This window comes from Sciurus carolinensis, chromosome 6 (genome assembly GCF_902686445.1).
Source record: "Sciurus carolinensis chromosome 6, mSciCar1.2, whole genome shotgun sequence".
In the NCBI taxonomy this organism is placed as follows: domain Eukaryota; kingdom Metazoa; phylum Chordata; class Mammalia; order Rodentia; family Sciuridae; genus Sciurus; species Sciurus carolinensis.
Genome location: NC_062218.1, coordinates 8,517,205 through 8,533,623, shown reverse-complemented (window position 1 = coordinate 8,533,623; position 16,419 = coordinate 8,517,205). Strand labels below are relative to the sequence as shown.

General features: G+C 35.1%; 1 protein-coding gene across 2 annotated transcripts in view; it reads right to left on the bottom strand.

The window, feature by feature from the left end:
* The window catches only part of Marchf6 (membrane associated ring-CH-type finger 6), a 72,894-nt gene that overhangs the window by 2,318 nt on the left and 54,157 nt on the right, over positions 1-16,419 (bottom strand). Inside the window, exons 20-24 of one of the 2 annotated variants that reach the window (XM_047555093.1) lie at positions 15,414-15,483; positions 11,471-11,667; positions 9,480-9,614; positions 6,251-6,340; positions 2,748-2,880 (exon numbers count right to left, since the gene is read on the bottom strand). In XM_047555093.1, coding sequence (XP_047411049.1) covers positions 2,748-2,880; positions 6,251-6,340; positions 9,480-9,614; positions 11,471-11,667; positions 15,414-15,483 — 625 coding nt within the window. The remainder of the gene's footprint in view (positions 1-2,747; positions 2,881-6,250; positions 6,341-9,479; positions 9,615-11,470; positions 11,668-15,413; positions 15,484-16,419) is intronic. The other variant, XM_047555094.1, reaches the window with a different exon arrangement.

Genomic DNA, 16,419 nt, shown 5'->3' with positions numbered 1-16,419 from the left:
AACTCAGTGAGACCCTGTTTCTAAATAAAATATTAAAAAGGTCTGGGGATGTGGCTCAGTGGTTAAACACCCCTTGGGTTCAATCCCTGGTACCAAAAATAAATAAATAAAATAAATAAATAAATAAACAAACAAACAAACAAACAAAAAAGGTGTTTAACTAATGAAAGATCTGTTCCTTAAGCTTTGAGAACACTCAAATATTTTTCAACTTTTAACTCATAAATTTTAAGTCTTCCTTGGGAGGGCAACTTTAAAATCAGATGAAGTATTTTTAAAGAAAAAAAATTAATACCCTCAACTGGACTATTCCAAACCCCACAAGAGTCCACTGTAGTGGAAAGAGAGCGAATTCTGCAGCTGAACTTGGGAGTCTGAATCATCCTCACACTCATTAAAACATAATTTCATCAAGACTCTCATTTTTATGAACTCGGCTTCAAAACTCTTCTAAGAATATGTAACAATTATGTAAAGCACCTACAGAGAGTCAAAAAGTGCTAAAAAAAAATTAATTTACTACCATCTTCCCCTTCTATAAAGTCTTTCCAGTAGAGTTCACAATGAAACTTCTAAAAGTGCAAAGCCGGGTATAGTGATGCAGTAATCCCAATGACTCAGGAGGCTGAGGCCAGAGAATCAGTTTGAGGTCAGCCTCAGCAGCTTAGCAAGACCCTTCTCTAATAATAAAAAAGGGCTGGGGATGTAGTTCAGTAGTAAGTCTGTCGCTAGGTTCAATCCCCAATACTGCAAAAAACAAACAAACTAAAACAACAAATTCTAATAGTGAAAATATAAAAAAGTTTAGGCTTAGAAATCCAAACAGTAATTCTTAAGTCTATCTATACTATCAATGGACAGGATATAATACATACTAATGAGAAGATAATACTAAGATAAAATGATATTCCTACAATAGCTTAAACAGTACACCAGAAAATAAAATTATCTACTTTTTATTAAAAATATTATTCTAAATATTCTAAATAACTTCTTTTTTTCTTTTTCTTTCTTTCTTTTTTTTTTTTTTTGGTACCAGGGATTGAACCCAGGGACACTTAATGAGTTGCATCTCCAAACCTTTTTATGCTTTAGTTAGGGACAAGGTCTCATTAAGTTGCTTAGGGCCTTGCTAAAATTGCTGAAGCTGGCTTTGAACTCATAATCCTTCTGCTTTAGCCTCCCGAGTGGCTGGGATTACAGGTGTGTACCATCCTGCTAGATGATTAGTTTTTAATGAAGTAGTCTGTCAACCAAGTATTGAGTTTTGAATTATATATGTATTTTTAAAAATATTTTTTAGATGTTGATAGACTTCTATTTTATTAATTTATTTATATGTTGTGCTGAGAATTGAACCCAGTGCCTCACATGCTAGGCAAGCACTCCAGCACTGAGTCATAACTCCAGTACTGAATTATATTTTTGCATGTGTACTTTAATAAGGTATGTATGATACTTGGCAGTCATAATTCACATCAAATTGAGAAACAAAGGTTCTGTAGGAAGTCAGGCCAGTAGCATCCCTACAGGTAAGGAAGGGTACATACACTATAAGGGGATTTACACAGGACTGGAAAAGTCCTGCTTCTTGACCTAGTAAAGTCACATACTTGTATCCATGTTACACTTCACTAAAAAGCATAGTGGTTATCTTTTCTAAAGTCTTTTTCTCATGATTAGGTAAAAAAAAAAGGGGGGGGTATTTCTGGCAGAGAATAAGATAAAAGTATGGAGAAACGTGTGAGAAGAGGTCATGTCTGAGAGGAAGCCATTCTGTTGCGTCACGCTCAAAGAGGAACACATGGAGTAGAGTCAAACTGGAGCCCAGACCACAGAAAGAAGAGGAGCCCTGTACACTGTGCCAGGAAGCTGGATTGCACTTAATTGGCCGCAGAGGAACCAATGACAAAATGTTCATCAAAGAGGTACAATGCTTCTGAAAAGGCATGTGACCACAACATGGAAAATGCAGTAGTGTGACAGGTTCAAAGCAGAAGACCAGATAGAAGGTACTAAAGTTGAGGAGAAAGACAAAAGTCTCAACAAGGCTTTTGTCATGACAAAGGTGTCAAAAGTGCCAGAGGAGAGAGACTAGACTGCTAAGATCCACCAGTAGGTTCTGAAGACCACTGGGTGTGGAGAACAGAGGACCTAGGGCAATATGATAGACTTCAAGATTTCTGACTTAGGCAACTTGTAAATGTTAAGAGAGGGAATTCAGTAGAAAAAAAGTTTTCAAATAATTTTGAAAATATTCTGAGTATAACATCCTCTGAGGATTTCTCAGTACCAACTGATAAATTAGTTACAGAAGTTTGACAAATTGACATCTCCTCTTGGTTTTCCTTCTGTGATAGAGAACATTTTTTAAAGATTAAACACTTAATTGTAGAAGTATATGATCGCAGCACTTCCAGCAAGAAGAAAACAAACTGAAGGAAACGGATCCTATTTGGGGAAGAATACAAATTTCAATATTTTATCCCCCACCTAGAGGAGGAAACAAAACAAAACAAAAAACCCTGTACCAAAGAGCTTTAAGATCCTTTTACTCTTACCCTGAGTAGTCGAATCTAAGAAGTATTGTGAAATTATTGGTTTTTTAAAAATTATTGTTTTAGCTAGGTTTATATTTATTCACCAACAAAGATCTGAAGTCAGACAGTCTGTCACTTAAGTGATAACACCACAGTGTTAATAATTAAGTGCTCTTTAAAGCAAGTTCCACAGCCAGCATTACCCACCTAGTAAGGGAACCACGCCAGAAGCTATGACATAAGGTACACACAAGGAAAGCAAGAGCACAGAGATCACTGGAGCTGCCAGTTTACGAATAATGTAGTGAAGGTCAATGTTCCGGATGCCATTTGCATAAACCTGAAACAATAGGAGAAAATTAGAACAAAAATACCTAACAAATTCTTCTAGGCTGTCAACTCAAAAGGATTCAAACTGGTTATTTTTTCCTAAGTCAAAACAAATTGTGAAGCATAATCATAAACCTTGTTCCCAAAAGTTTTTTTTTTTTCAAAACACATTTTCTCTGTTTATAGTTATTATGATAATCTGTTCAACATTCAGAGTTTCTTTATTTTTTTAATTTATTTTTATATAAACAAATGGGATACATGTTGTTTCTGTTTGTACATGAAGTAAAGGCATACCATTTGTGTAATCATACATTTACATAGAGTAATTGTGTTTGATTCATTCTGTTATTTTCTCCTTCCTCCCACCCCTCCCACCCCTCTATATAGTCCCTCCTTCCTCCATTCTTGCCCCCCCCCCACTATGTGTCATTATTCGCTTATCAGCGAGATCATTCATCCTTTGGTTTTTTGAGATTGGCTTATCTCACTTAGCATGATATTCTCCAATTTCATCCATTTGCCTGCAAATGCCATAATTTTGCTATTCTTTATGGCTGAGTAATATTCCATTGTGTGTATGTATATATATATATATATATCAGTTTCTTTATCCATTCATCAACTGAAGGACATCTAGGTTGGTTCCATAATCTGGCTATTGTGAATTGAGCAGCTATGAACGTTGATGTGGCTGTATCTCTGTAGTATGCTGGTTTTAAGTCCTTTGGGTATAGGCCAAGGAGTGGGATAGCTGGGTCAAATGGTGGTTCCATTCCAAGCTTTCTGAGGAATCTCCACATCGCTTTCCCAGAGTGGTTGCACTAATTTGCAACCCCACCAGCAATGTATGAGTGTACCTTTTCCCCCACATCCTCGCCAACACCTATTGTTGCTTGTGTTCTTGATAATCGCCATTCTAATTGGGGTGAGATGGAATCTCAGGGTAGTTTTGATTTGCATTTCTCTTATTACTAGAGATGTTGAACATTTTTTTCATATATCTGTTGATTGCTTGTAGATCTTCTGTCCATTTCCTTAGCCCATTTGTTGATTGGATTATTTGTATTCTTGGTGTAGAGTTTTTTGAGTTCTTTATATATTCTGGAGATTAGTGCTCTATCTGAAGTATGAGTGGCAAAGATTTTCTCCCACTCTGTAGTTCTCTCTTCACATTGCTGATAGTTTCCTTTGCTGAAAGAAAGCTTTTTAGTTTGAATCTATCCCAGTTATTGATTCTTGCTTTTATTTCTTATGCTATGGGAGTCCTGTTAAGGAAGTCTGATCCTAAGCTGACATGTTGAAGATTTGGACCTACTTTTTCTTCTATAAGATGAAGGGTTTCTGGTCTGATTCCGAGGTCCTTGATCCATTTTGAGCAGAGTTTTGTGCAGGGTGAGAGACAGAGGTTTAGTTTCATTCTGCTGCATATGGATTTCCAGTTTTCCCACCACCATTTGTTGAACAGGCTCTTTTCTCCATTGCATATTTTTGGCCCCTTTGTCTAGTATGAGAATATTGTATTTATTTAAGGTTTGTGTCCATGTCCTCTATTCTGTACCACTGATGTACCTGTCTATTTTGGTACCAGTACCATGCTGTTTTTGTTACTATTGCTTTGTAGTATAGTTGAAGTTCTGGTATTGCGATACCCCCTGCTTCACTCTTCCTGCTAAGGATTGCTTTAGCTATTCTAGGTTTCTTATTCTTCCAGATGAATTTCATGATTGCTTGCTCTATCTCTGTAAGGTACATCATTGAGATTTTAATCCAAATTGCACTGAATCTGTATAGCACTTTTGGTAATATGGCCATTTTGATAATATTAATTCTGCCTATCCAAGAACATGGGAGATCTTTCCATCTTCTAAGGTCTTCCTCCATTTCTGTCTTCAATGTTTTGTAGTTTTCATTGTAGAGATCTTTTACCTCTTTGGTTAGATTGATTCCCAAGTATTTTATTTTCTTTGAGGCTATTGCAAATGGAGTTGTTTTCCACATTTCCCTTTCAGATTCTTTCAGAATTGTCAGTTCCCTAATACACTAATAGTATTAGGTGCTATGTAGCTAGAAGATTCATAAACAACTCTGCCTTTTTAATCTATTTTTTCCCAGTCTTTTACTTATTGTCTCAAATGATGACTTCTTTTCTTCTATCTACTACAGTCTTAGTAACATGAATGATAATAAGCTTCATCAGAACTCCTGCTCTAGAAAAGGCATGTATGACATTTTGGCCTCTATTTTGGACACATCTTCTAGGTGTTTTAAGTTACTGATTAATCTTTTAAGCTGAGGCTTAAAAGTGGCTAGATGAAAATTCATGGTGGTATGTAAGACCAAAATATGCCACTCCTAAATACCTATACTTCCTCAGTACAAGGACTGTTTTGAGCTGAAGGCAAGTGAGCAGCTCATGTAAGAAAGTATTCAGTCCTTCCTCTATTTACCTAAAAGCAGAAGGCAGAGACAAAAGGTAGCCTACTCCTCTCCCTCAACAAGAATAACAAAGGTTAACTACTGAAGACAATTTTGACCCTGTAGCCTAGTGATGCCAGAGGAAGCTACAATAACAAGTTTTAATAAACTAGTATTCTTTTAATCTGCCACTTATCTGTCTTCCTCCAGTACGTCACCCCTAGATCTCAAAATCTTTTTCCTTTGACTTGTCACTTCTCTAAAAATTTAGTATTCTTTGTTGAAACACTAGAATTCAAAGCTACCTTTTTAAGAATTATACATTTGCAGGGCATAAGTTATTTTTTTACCCACAAGTGATCAAATACCCTCTCATAAAAAAAAAAAAAAAAAAAAAAAAAAAAAAACACGTTATATGTGCACATTATCCCACTTTTTCCCATCTTCCCAGATGTGGAATACCTATGAAAAAACTTAAAACTGAGCAACACATACACCATTTATGGTACCTTTGCAGTAAGTGCTATGTTTTTAGAGTTCCATTCCTTTTACTACAAGTTATTTTTTACTGAAGTCCAACTGAACAAAATATTACATACCTATGTAATACATGGAACACATTCATGATAGTATTTTCTAGAACTAGCTTGTCATTTAATTTCGAGGACAGTGTATTTATGTACACATATATAGTATATAAATATATATGTATATTGTACCGGTGTCCTATTTATAGGATAATCTGTATTCTTTTATTTAATGATAAAGGATAAAAAATATATAAGCTCTAGATTACAATTTCCAAACTACATTAATACATCTGTGTCAATTTTGTTGAAATAGGCCACAGAACTGAAACTTAGAAGATAACGGATTAAAAGTAGAAACATGAACAGTTTAATTAGTTGAACATAATCACAAACCAATTTCAATGTCTTTCTCTGAAAACTGATTTTGCTTACCTGTTCAATTACAGTTTTCAACCACCACTGAGGACCCATCAATGTAATAGCGGCAATGATTTTGGCATGCAGGACTCCAAGTGCCCAGTCCTAGAGTAATAAAAACCATTTAACACATTTTTGTTGTTATTTTGTAACAATAAACCTAGCAGAGAGGCAACACTATATTCTCGTATTTCACACTTCAAAACAGAACTTCTACAAAATTGGTAATAATTTGACAAAAAAAAAATTAATATATACTGCAAAATCCAGGAAATTTTTCTTCATATGCTTAAGTTTAGAGTTCCTGTGAAAAATCATTCCTGAATCCTTTGATCTAAACCATTTTTCCCAAGAAAATTAGGAAAAGTCTAAACATTAATGGAAATTTTAATGATCAAATAAAACATGCCATGATTTTATTAAATCACACCATCCTTACTCTGCTTTACTGGTTTTGACTGAGCTAATATATATCAAAATAAGACTGTGGAAACAAGAATGACCCAAAGAAACTACTCCAAAGCTGTGAGCAGCTTTGAGCTTGGGGCATTTGCAGTTTTCTTGCTGAACCATTAAAATCCCTTCTGCTTTTTATTCCCAGTATTAGTGCACATCAAATTCCTCTTGGTACTACTGCCTGACCTGCCATCCTCCTCTCTCCACCAGCTAGTCAAAGTGCTTACCATTCCCTCCATTCACCAAGTTATTTCTTAAATGCAAATCAGATCCTAGAAGTAGATAGATTTCATGTTTATAACCCTGAAATCCTTAAGAAGGCACATAACGCCCTTCATATATATCTTAAAAATATATATACATTAAAATATATATACATATGTACATGTATCTTAAAAATATATGTACATTAAAAATGTTAACACCTAACACTGAAATCTACTTATATAAAACTGAAGCCTTTGCAGAGAGCTGGAGCCTTCTGTTACTGCTACCTCAATCCCCCTCCAACAGTTAACTATTACTGGCATTGAGTATATGCCCTCCATGTTTTCTCCCATGAATTTATCTGCAGCTATATGTACAGTTCCCATTGAAAATATGTAGTGTCATTTTGATGTAGATTTTGCTTATCCTGCTATTCTCTTCATTGTCCATTATCTTGAGGTCAACATGCCAATTTACTGGTTTGATTGAATAGTATATGTATCTTCCTAAAAGAAGTGAGAGGGTGAAATGCAACTGAATTCCTACATATCCTCAAACATAAATGCTCATCCTGACAGGCAAAACAAGTGGCATTTTGTCTAGGGGCAGGAAGATTGGTTTTTGTTCCCTTTTTTTTTTTCTCTCTCTCTCTTTCCTGTTTCCTCAGTTTAAAAGGAATTAATAATCATGTTTACTATTTAAGCAAAGTTATCAGATACTGTATTTAGATAACTTGAACTGTATAGTCCCACAGAGATGTAAATCTTTCTCTTTTTTCCCCCCTTTCTCTTAATTGTCTCTAAATTCTATCTTATGGCTTTCAGTGCTAAAGTAAAAATGTCCAGGAGCAGTATAATTTTTTTGAAGCTTGAAAGATGTCTCTTTATCCTTAAATATTTGCCAAAATATACCCAAATATTTTTCTCTTCCATCTTGTCTTGTTGATCTCAATCTCATCAAATGTGATCAAACATTTCAACCTTCAGAATCAGACCTTTCTTCAATCTAATTAAATTTTTCTAGTTTTGTTTCAATGCTGCTTACATTTTTTCCTTCCAGAAGTCCTGTTATCTTTAAGTTAAGACTCCTGGAGTAAAACACTTTCCTAAGATACTTGTATTTCCCCTCAATTCTTTCTTCTGTGATTTTGTTCTGTGCTTTGCTGACCTTCAAGGTTCCAAACTGAGCCCCTTGTGGTGACTATTACATTAATCTGCTGAATGTCTTCAAAATTCATGCTACAAAGCTCCACCACAACCGTTGTGTTCTGTTTTTGTGAGTGTGTAATACACTCTCTCTCCTGTGTTTTCTTCTCTCTGGAAGCTCCCAGTTCTGCAAGCAGTTGTCACTGGCATGTGTTCTGATTGCCCTTCGTAGTCTTTCTACAGCTGCTGAGCCCTTTTTAGTCAAAGCACTTCTCTAACCTAGGTCTCACTGAGAACATTCAGTAATCTCATTCCTTCAGACTTTTGGGATAGCTATAGCTCCTGGGCTTATCACACACAAACTACCTGTGTACCTGTCTAGCTTTCCCACCAAAATGTAAGTTTCTCAGGTTCCTGTAGTGGCCTCATTTTGACCTGGGTTACATAGTTCAGAGTTTGGCCACATATTAAAGCCCTTAAATATTTTCTGTTAAATGAAGTTTGTTGAAATTCTCCATCTGCTTTCTAAGCAGAGGAAGAAAAATATGGCTCAAATATTTTCATTTTCATTTTCCTGAAAACCTAGAAACCAGAAAGCTGGAAAGGGTACATAAGTAGTCTGTGTGTTATACACTAAGAGGTTTAAAAAAAAAAAAAAGGTTGAAATACCTTTGAAGGACTGAAGTCACTGCCTATCTCTTCACCCCTCACCCCAATACCTACTAAGAACTTGCGATCTTGATTTTATAATGTTAAAAACCTCAGGCATTAAGTATAACAGAAAAATTAAACTTTTCCAATGAGCTTTAAGACCTTTGCTATGATATACGGATTCTATCAGAATACTTTTTTTAATAAGCCTGAGACATTATGGGGAAATATGGTGCCAACTATTCAAAAGTATTGACGTCTTTAAGTCAAAAACAGCAAGATATTTTACTTTAGCTCAAAAGTGAAAATAACAGCCAGGTACAATGGTGCCAGCAGCTCAGATGGCTGAAGTAGGAGTACTCCAAGTTCAAAGCAACCTAGTGAGACCTTGTCTCAAAATAAAAAATAAATAGAGTGGAGGATGTGGCTCAGTGGTTCAATACCTGGTACAAAAAAAGGAAAGAAAGAAAGAAAGAAAGAAAAAAATCGACACATTACTTTGTATCTTTAAATACTGGAGAAGTCTGGATGAATAGGGGTATTTTAATCTATAAGGTAAGCTCTTTTAAAGAAATTATATGACCTAAAAGTTTTGAAAGCAAAAGATTAATGGAAATTATTTATACAATTTTATAAATGTTCCTAGAATAGAAAGCAAGGAGCCTTTCTAAAGCAACTGCTTACAAATTAAAAATCACTTAAAATTATTCTTAATCATTCACTTAAAAGCATTCTTTTCTGATCCCAACAACTTAAAATATGAACAGCAAAAGACAAGCATTTACCTGCCATGGATAAAAAAGAGGAGTCTGATCCAAAGGAACCCTCAAGGGAGCAACAATAACCAGCTCAAACAGGAGCCCCAAAAGGAGTGGGACAACCCCAGCCAGCAGCACAGCAACTATCAAAGTCTTCATTATCTATTAGGAAGCAAGAGACCATTGTCAGTAAAGATGATCTTCCTGACTTTTAGACAAACTCTTTATTCCATCTGGAGGTTTATATTTTCTCTTTGACCTGATGCCTAACATAACAACTATACTACTTTAAAATACTCATATGCATTTTTATGTTGCATGTTCAAATGAAATTTCCTGGATCCATGAACACAAGAATTCAAACTATAATGAAAACTTTAAAATTGTATTCATTGTAGCTAGAAAAGGGATTACAGAAAATTCATTTTATTATAAATTAATAATAACTAGGTGGCTGTGCTGTTTTTCTCACAATTCCATTCACAGGTGTAGGCTTCTGTTTGTCTAAGAAAAAACTACTGACTGGTGGAGAACCCTGGTCCAACAGTCCCTTCCACAGGCTGATCCATGAACCCTGAGATGGACTGATATAGGGGAAGGGTTCTGCATAATCCTAGTTATTAATCAAACTGATCAAATAGGCTTCCTTTAGACTGCCCTCATCCAAAAGTACTAGATGACAGCTATGGTCTATATCTGTTCATTTAGACACATGGCTAGTGTATTACTTTAACTCTAAAAGCTGAACCAAGTGGCAAGAAAATAAAGTTGAGGGAATGATAGTAGCCAAATTATTTTGTAATATTGTGTGCATGTACAAATACGTAACAAAAAATCCAATCATGATGTATACCAATACACCAATACAAAATATAGGGGAAAAAAAGAAAATAAAATTGACATTATGTGAAAGAGCAATTATGAAATTCTGGTAATGAAATCAGTCTTTGCAGACCTCTTTTTAAGGTAACCTCAGTGACTATTTGTTTTCAATAACAGATCAAATATGATATGCATGGAAGACAGTACTTCTTTATAGGGTAATGTGTAATGATATGGAAGAATATCAAATGAAAACAAGATGCCTGTATTTGATAAAAAGTATTTCATTACCTTACAAATAGCAATTAAACCTCTCCACTCATAATACACAATAAATTTCTCACTATAAAAATGGATTTTATGAACACATAATCATTGTAAACAAGTGAAAATATCAAGTACTCTGATTTATCATTATACTCAGTATACATATACTATACATGGTGATTTGTACAATTAAATAATGTCAAAATAACAAGTTATAAACATAAAAATGAACCTTAACAGTAAATGGACAAATTTTAAATGACATCAAACTACAAATCTAGATGCAAAATTACACTTATTGTACAAATCAAAAGTCACGAGCAATGACCTGAACATATTTATTAGCCATAGCCAATGATACATAAATAGACATTAATCACCATACTTGAATCATCTTACTTTTTTTAACCCTACAATTGTGATCCACAGTTTTTTTTGAGAGGAATAATTTTCACTATTTCTTATATTTTCACAATAATCAAGAATTTCCCATAGGATTAAAGGAATACAATTTATATGAAAAACACTCACTAGATCCTGAAGACTTTCATATTCAAACAGATCAAAAAATATTTTGGAAAAAATACCAGTAAGAGAAAATTCTATTAAAATTTGGTTTTTAATTTGACAGAGTATCTCCTCTCTTAAAAATGCAATCAATCTCCTCAAATAAGTTTCCTTAATTTTAAATTACCTTGTTTACTCAAGGGTTTTACTTAGTTTTTCTTTTAACCCTCAAATACATTTGAGCTTAGACTGTGGTTCTCAGAATGAAGCTGAAAACTACTAAATTAAAGGAGTTTTTCCCTCCAAATTAAAAAAAAAAGACCATTATAATGAAACAAAAGTAAGAGTAAGGGATTTAAAGAAATGAATAGAAAAATATTCAGTACACCTAACGAGATGAATCTTTTATTACAAAAACTTACCATAAGAGACCACTCTTTAACCTTCTGGAAGATCACTCTTCGTCCCTGAGGCATCCATGCCACCAGCACTGTCACTGCCCTTATGGTTAGCCAGCAAACATACAGACCACAAGCAGCTGTGTAGAGCTCATGGATTTTGGCAGTTCCCGTCCAAAAGGACATTAACCAACGACCAGCGAATACTGAAAATAAAAAGGCTGACAAATGAGACAAGTGGCTAGGTAAAGGGAACTGCATTCTGATGTTTAATTAGTATTTTCACACTAGGAAAAAAAAAAAAAAAACACCGCTTAGCGCACACAGTTATTTGATCAAGGAACAACCAAAACGTTAAGTCAGAGGGGATGAACTCTACCAAGATATGCACTTTGATTTTCCAGGTCAATTACATCTTCTTCCTAGCCTGAGGGTACTGTTTTCACTGTCTTTAACCAATTGAAATCATTATGTACATAACAGAATAAAGGTGGAAATTTTTTCTATATTTGTTTTGTTAACACTTTTTAAAATTTAGCCACATTACAATTTAGAACAATTTTCTTCTAAAGAGTTTGTTCATCAAAACCTAATTTTAATAAAGGGTAGACACAATAACACTTTAAAGCACAAACGTAGAAGAATACCATATAAACTTTATTAGAAACAATTAAGATCACCTAAATATATTGGAAGGTAAGACAAAATTGAGAGCTATATAAGGTTGAGAGAAATCAATTTTACAGTGCATCCACACAATCTCAAAGGTAAGATAATTTACATAATTTGTAACTTTATTTACATGATTACTTCTCAATAAGGCTAGAGATGACAAGAGTCAAATATCTATTATACTTTTCCCTATAGATTACTTTCCTGATATGGTAGTGTTATTTTTGAACACCTATTTTCCACACATTATCTCATTCATCCTCCAACAAACCCCTTACTCACATTTTAAAGATAAGGAAACTAGGCTCAAGTAAGACATGGAGATGTACCATCTGTAATCCCAGCTACTTGGTGATGTGAAGCAGGAAGACAGAAAGCTTGAGGTCAGCCCAGGCAACCTAGTGAGACCCTCATCTCAAAATTTAAAAAATAAAAAGGGCTGGAATTGTAGCTCAGTGGTAAAGTACTTGCCTAGCATTTGCAAGACCCCAAGTTCAATCCCTATTATAAGAAAGAAGGAAAGAAAGGAAAGGAAGGGAAGTGATGGGACAGGGGGAAGGAAGGAACCAGGCTCAGCAACAGAATGTTGCCCAACCAAAGTCATGCAAGTGCAGCTGAATTTAAATTCATGTCTACATCTTGAGTCTACATCATTGTGAGGATGGACCACAGATTTCTTACAAACTCAAAAAATAGCTTGGGTGTGAAAATAACTTACTTTTAGAAGCAAACACAGGGCGGGGGTTACAGTTAAGTGATAGAGCACCTGCCTAGCATGAATGAGCAAGGCCCTGGTTTGGAACCCCAGCACCACAGAGAGGAGGAGGGAAAAAAAAAAAAAAAAAAAGACAATGAAATATGCACATGTGCGTATTAATTTGAAAGTATCAAAATCATTATCAATAATTCCATAGAAATGTCCACTTTCTACATATGGTTCTATTCTAGAGTTTGTCTTTTTTTGTTTGGGGGCTAATTTTAAGTTTAATGACCACTTTCTATTCTATATTTCTCATTAAAAAAGTGTTGAGAGGGTTAGTTTTTAGTTTGTAACAACTTATCAGTTAATATGTAACTACGGAAAAGTAACATACTGGGGTCAAACAGCATCTTTATCACTCTCTAACATACACTGTGTCTCAGTACTTCTGTGACTAAAATTAGTTTACGTTACATGGTAAAACCAGATTAAACAGAAATATTTACTTAACAAATGTTTAGTGAAACTCAGTTCCTCTTTTTGGGGGGGTACTAGGGATTGAACCCAGGGGTGCTTTACCACTGAGCTACATCTGAACTTGGCAATTCTCCTGCTTCACTCAATCTTCCATATCACCCAGATTACAAGCATGAGCAACAAAAATGGGCAAAATTAAATTATTCTTATTACCAAGTTCAAGTATAAAAACTAGGTTTCCTTCTTTTGTTAATTTTTTTAAAAATATTTATGGTAAAAAACATAAAATGGAACATTAAGACCATAAATGTTTTTTAGCAACATGTTTACTATTGCCTTGCATTCAAGTTAACTAAATTTTGTCATTTTAACACCTTTGATATGAGTTGGAGTGAACTTCAGAGAACATCTTTTTTTTCTGCTATTAATGATTGAATCCAGGGGCACTTAACCACTCAATCACATCCCCAGCCCTTTTTAAATATTTTATTTAGAGACAGGGTCTCTCTGAGTTGCTTAGGGCCTAAGGTGCTGAGACTGGCTTTGAACTCACAAATCATTCTGCCTCAGCCTCCCAAAACACTAGAATTATATGTGTGCATCACCGCACCTGGACACAGAATATCTTAAAGGTCAAAAATCATTATGCTTGCCAGGTGCAGGGGTGCACGCCTGTAATCCCAGTGGCGCAGGAGGATCACATATTCAAAGCCAGCCTCAGCAAAAAGTGAGGCACTAAGCGACACAGTGAGACCCTGTCTCTAAATAAAATACAAAATAGGGCTGGGGATGTGGCTCAGTGGTCAAGTGCCCCTGAGTTCAATTCCCAGTAATCCGCCCCCAACATCATTATGCTTTAGAAACTAAAAATCTTTATTTTTATTATTAATTGGGGGGTTTCCAGGGATTGAACCCAGGGATGCTTAACCACTGAGCCAGATACTCAGGCCTTTTTTTAAATTTTGAGACAGGGTCTTGCTAACTTGCTGAGGTTGGCTTTGAACTTGTAATCCTCCTGCCTCAGCCTTCCAAACTGCTGGGATTACAGATGTGTACCACCAAGCCCAGCTGAAATTCTTATTTTTTATCAGGTGGGAGATTTAATAACAATTTCTTCAAATTAGGGGGAAATTTTTTTTTTTTAAACATCACTTGAAATTAATTTTCCTAGTCTCACTTTCCCAGCCTTAGGTTTTATGGGAATAAACATTTAACATGAATTTTATTTATAAAATTATATTGAACTGGTGTTATAATCAAGGAACTCAATACACATTTATGTCTTACAAGAGCTGAAAATTAGCTTTAAGCATTTTCCTTAGTTTTGAAAAACGTATTTACTATTCACGTTAATAAATCATCACCTTGTTTAAAAAATAATGTTGAAAATTACCTTCTACTTAATGATTACTTAAGTGGTTGCTACTTATCCACATGATTCAGAATTTTCTTGCTGGATATAAATGATAGATGAGGAGGACCGAGCTATTATACAATTCTGTCACTGGTTTTGGACTGTATCCCATTTATTCCTGACCTCTGGAGAAGAATATATTCAACCACAGTGTATACTTTTAAAATGAAGAAATGTCTAATTAAAATTTCCAAAAAACTTTAATGCCAAAGAAGGTTAGTATTCATGAATATCAGATGATAAAAAGAATAAAGTCTGGCTTCATAATGTGCTCTAGCAACAGTATGAAATAGATTGGAAAGATAACTATATAATGGGAGCAAACATAATTCACATTAAAAGACTGGCTCAGTGGTCAAGTGTCCCTGAGTTCAATCCCCAGTACCAAAAAAAAAAAAAAAAGACTGGCTTGAAAAAATGACTTAAGTCATACAAATTACTTTTAGAAAATCCACTCTGTAATATATCCATAAAAACTGAGTGATCACAGGTACTTTTCTTCAAAAATCCATTCATGACTTATATTTTGACTTTGATCCTAATATAAGTGAGTTCAATAAAATGAGGAGTCCCTAAATAGATCAAAATTCTATACTGAATTAAAAATGAGGATAATTAAGTTTATATTTGATGAAAACACCTCTGCAAGATATGACTTTTTAAAAAATATTGATAAATAGCTGAAAGCTAAGATAAACTCATACCTGGTAAAGTAAGGCAGATGAGGCTGGCAATCAATAATGTGATACACATGAAGACAATCAACAGAAATATCTGCAAGGTAAAAGAAAGAGTACACAGAGTTCGCATGTGCTCATTGTATTTTACGACATTCCTCAAAGAATTCACACAATTTTCCAATTGAAAAAAAACTGCCTAGCTGTGGACAGTGGCACACAACTGTGTTCCCAACAACTCAGGGGGCTGAGGCAGGAAGATCACAAGTTCAAGACCAACTTTGGCAACTTAGTAAGACTCTGTCTCAAAATAAATAAATAAAAAGGACTGGGGATGGGGTTCAGTGGTTAAGCACTCTTGGGTTCAATCCCGGATAACAAAAAAAAAAAAAAAAGACGGGAAGTGTAGCACATTGGTAAAGTATCCCTGGGTTGAACGCTCAGGAAAAAGTAAAAGAGAAGAGTGAGCCTGAACTGGGCACAGTGGCACACACCTATAATCCCAACTACTAGGAGGCTGAGGCCAGTCTGGGCAACTTAGTGAGACCTGGGGAGGACTAGGGATGTAGTTCACTGCTAGAGTGTTTGCCTAGCGTGTGCAGAGACCCTTGGTTCAATCCCCAATTCCCAGGGGGAAAACGGGAAGGGAGTGCCAGTATTTCTATTTCCAGATTTCCTTTGATTTCACATAAAAAGGCAGGGGGTGGGGGGAACACACACAAGAGCACAAGAACACTACTGCAGAATGGCCTGGAACTTCTGAGCTCAAGTGATCCTCCTGCCTCAACTTCCCAAGTAGCCTGGACGACAGGCCATGTACCACTGTGCCTAGCAAAAGGAAATTTAAGTTTGGGTAAAATTATCCATAATTTAAGTTGAAGGTAAAATGAGTGTTCATGAATGACGAGCATATTTTTTATTTACAGAACATAAAACAAAACATATTAAACCCTAAATTTCCTTGTTATTAATTAAAACAAAATATACTTATTCACCTTTAATCAAATAATGCTATCCAAGTAGACTATTCTGT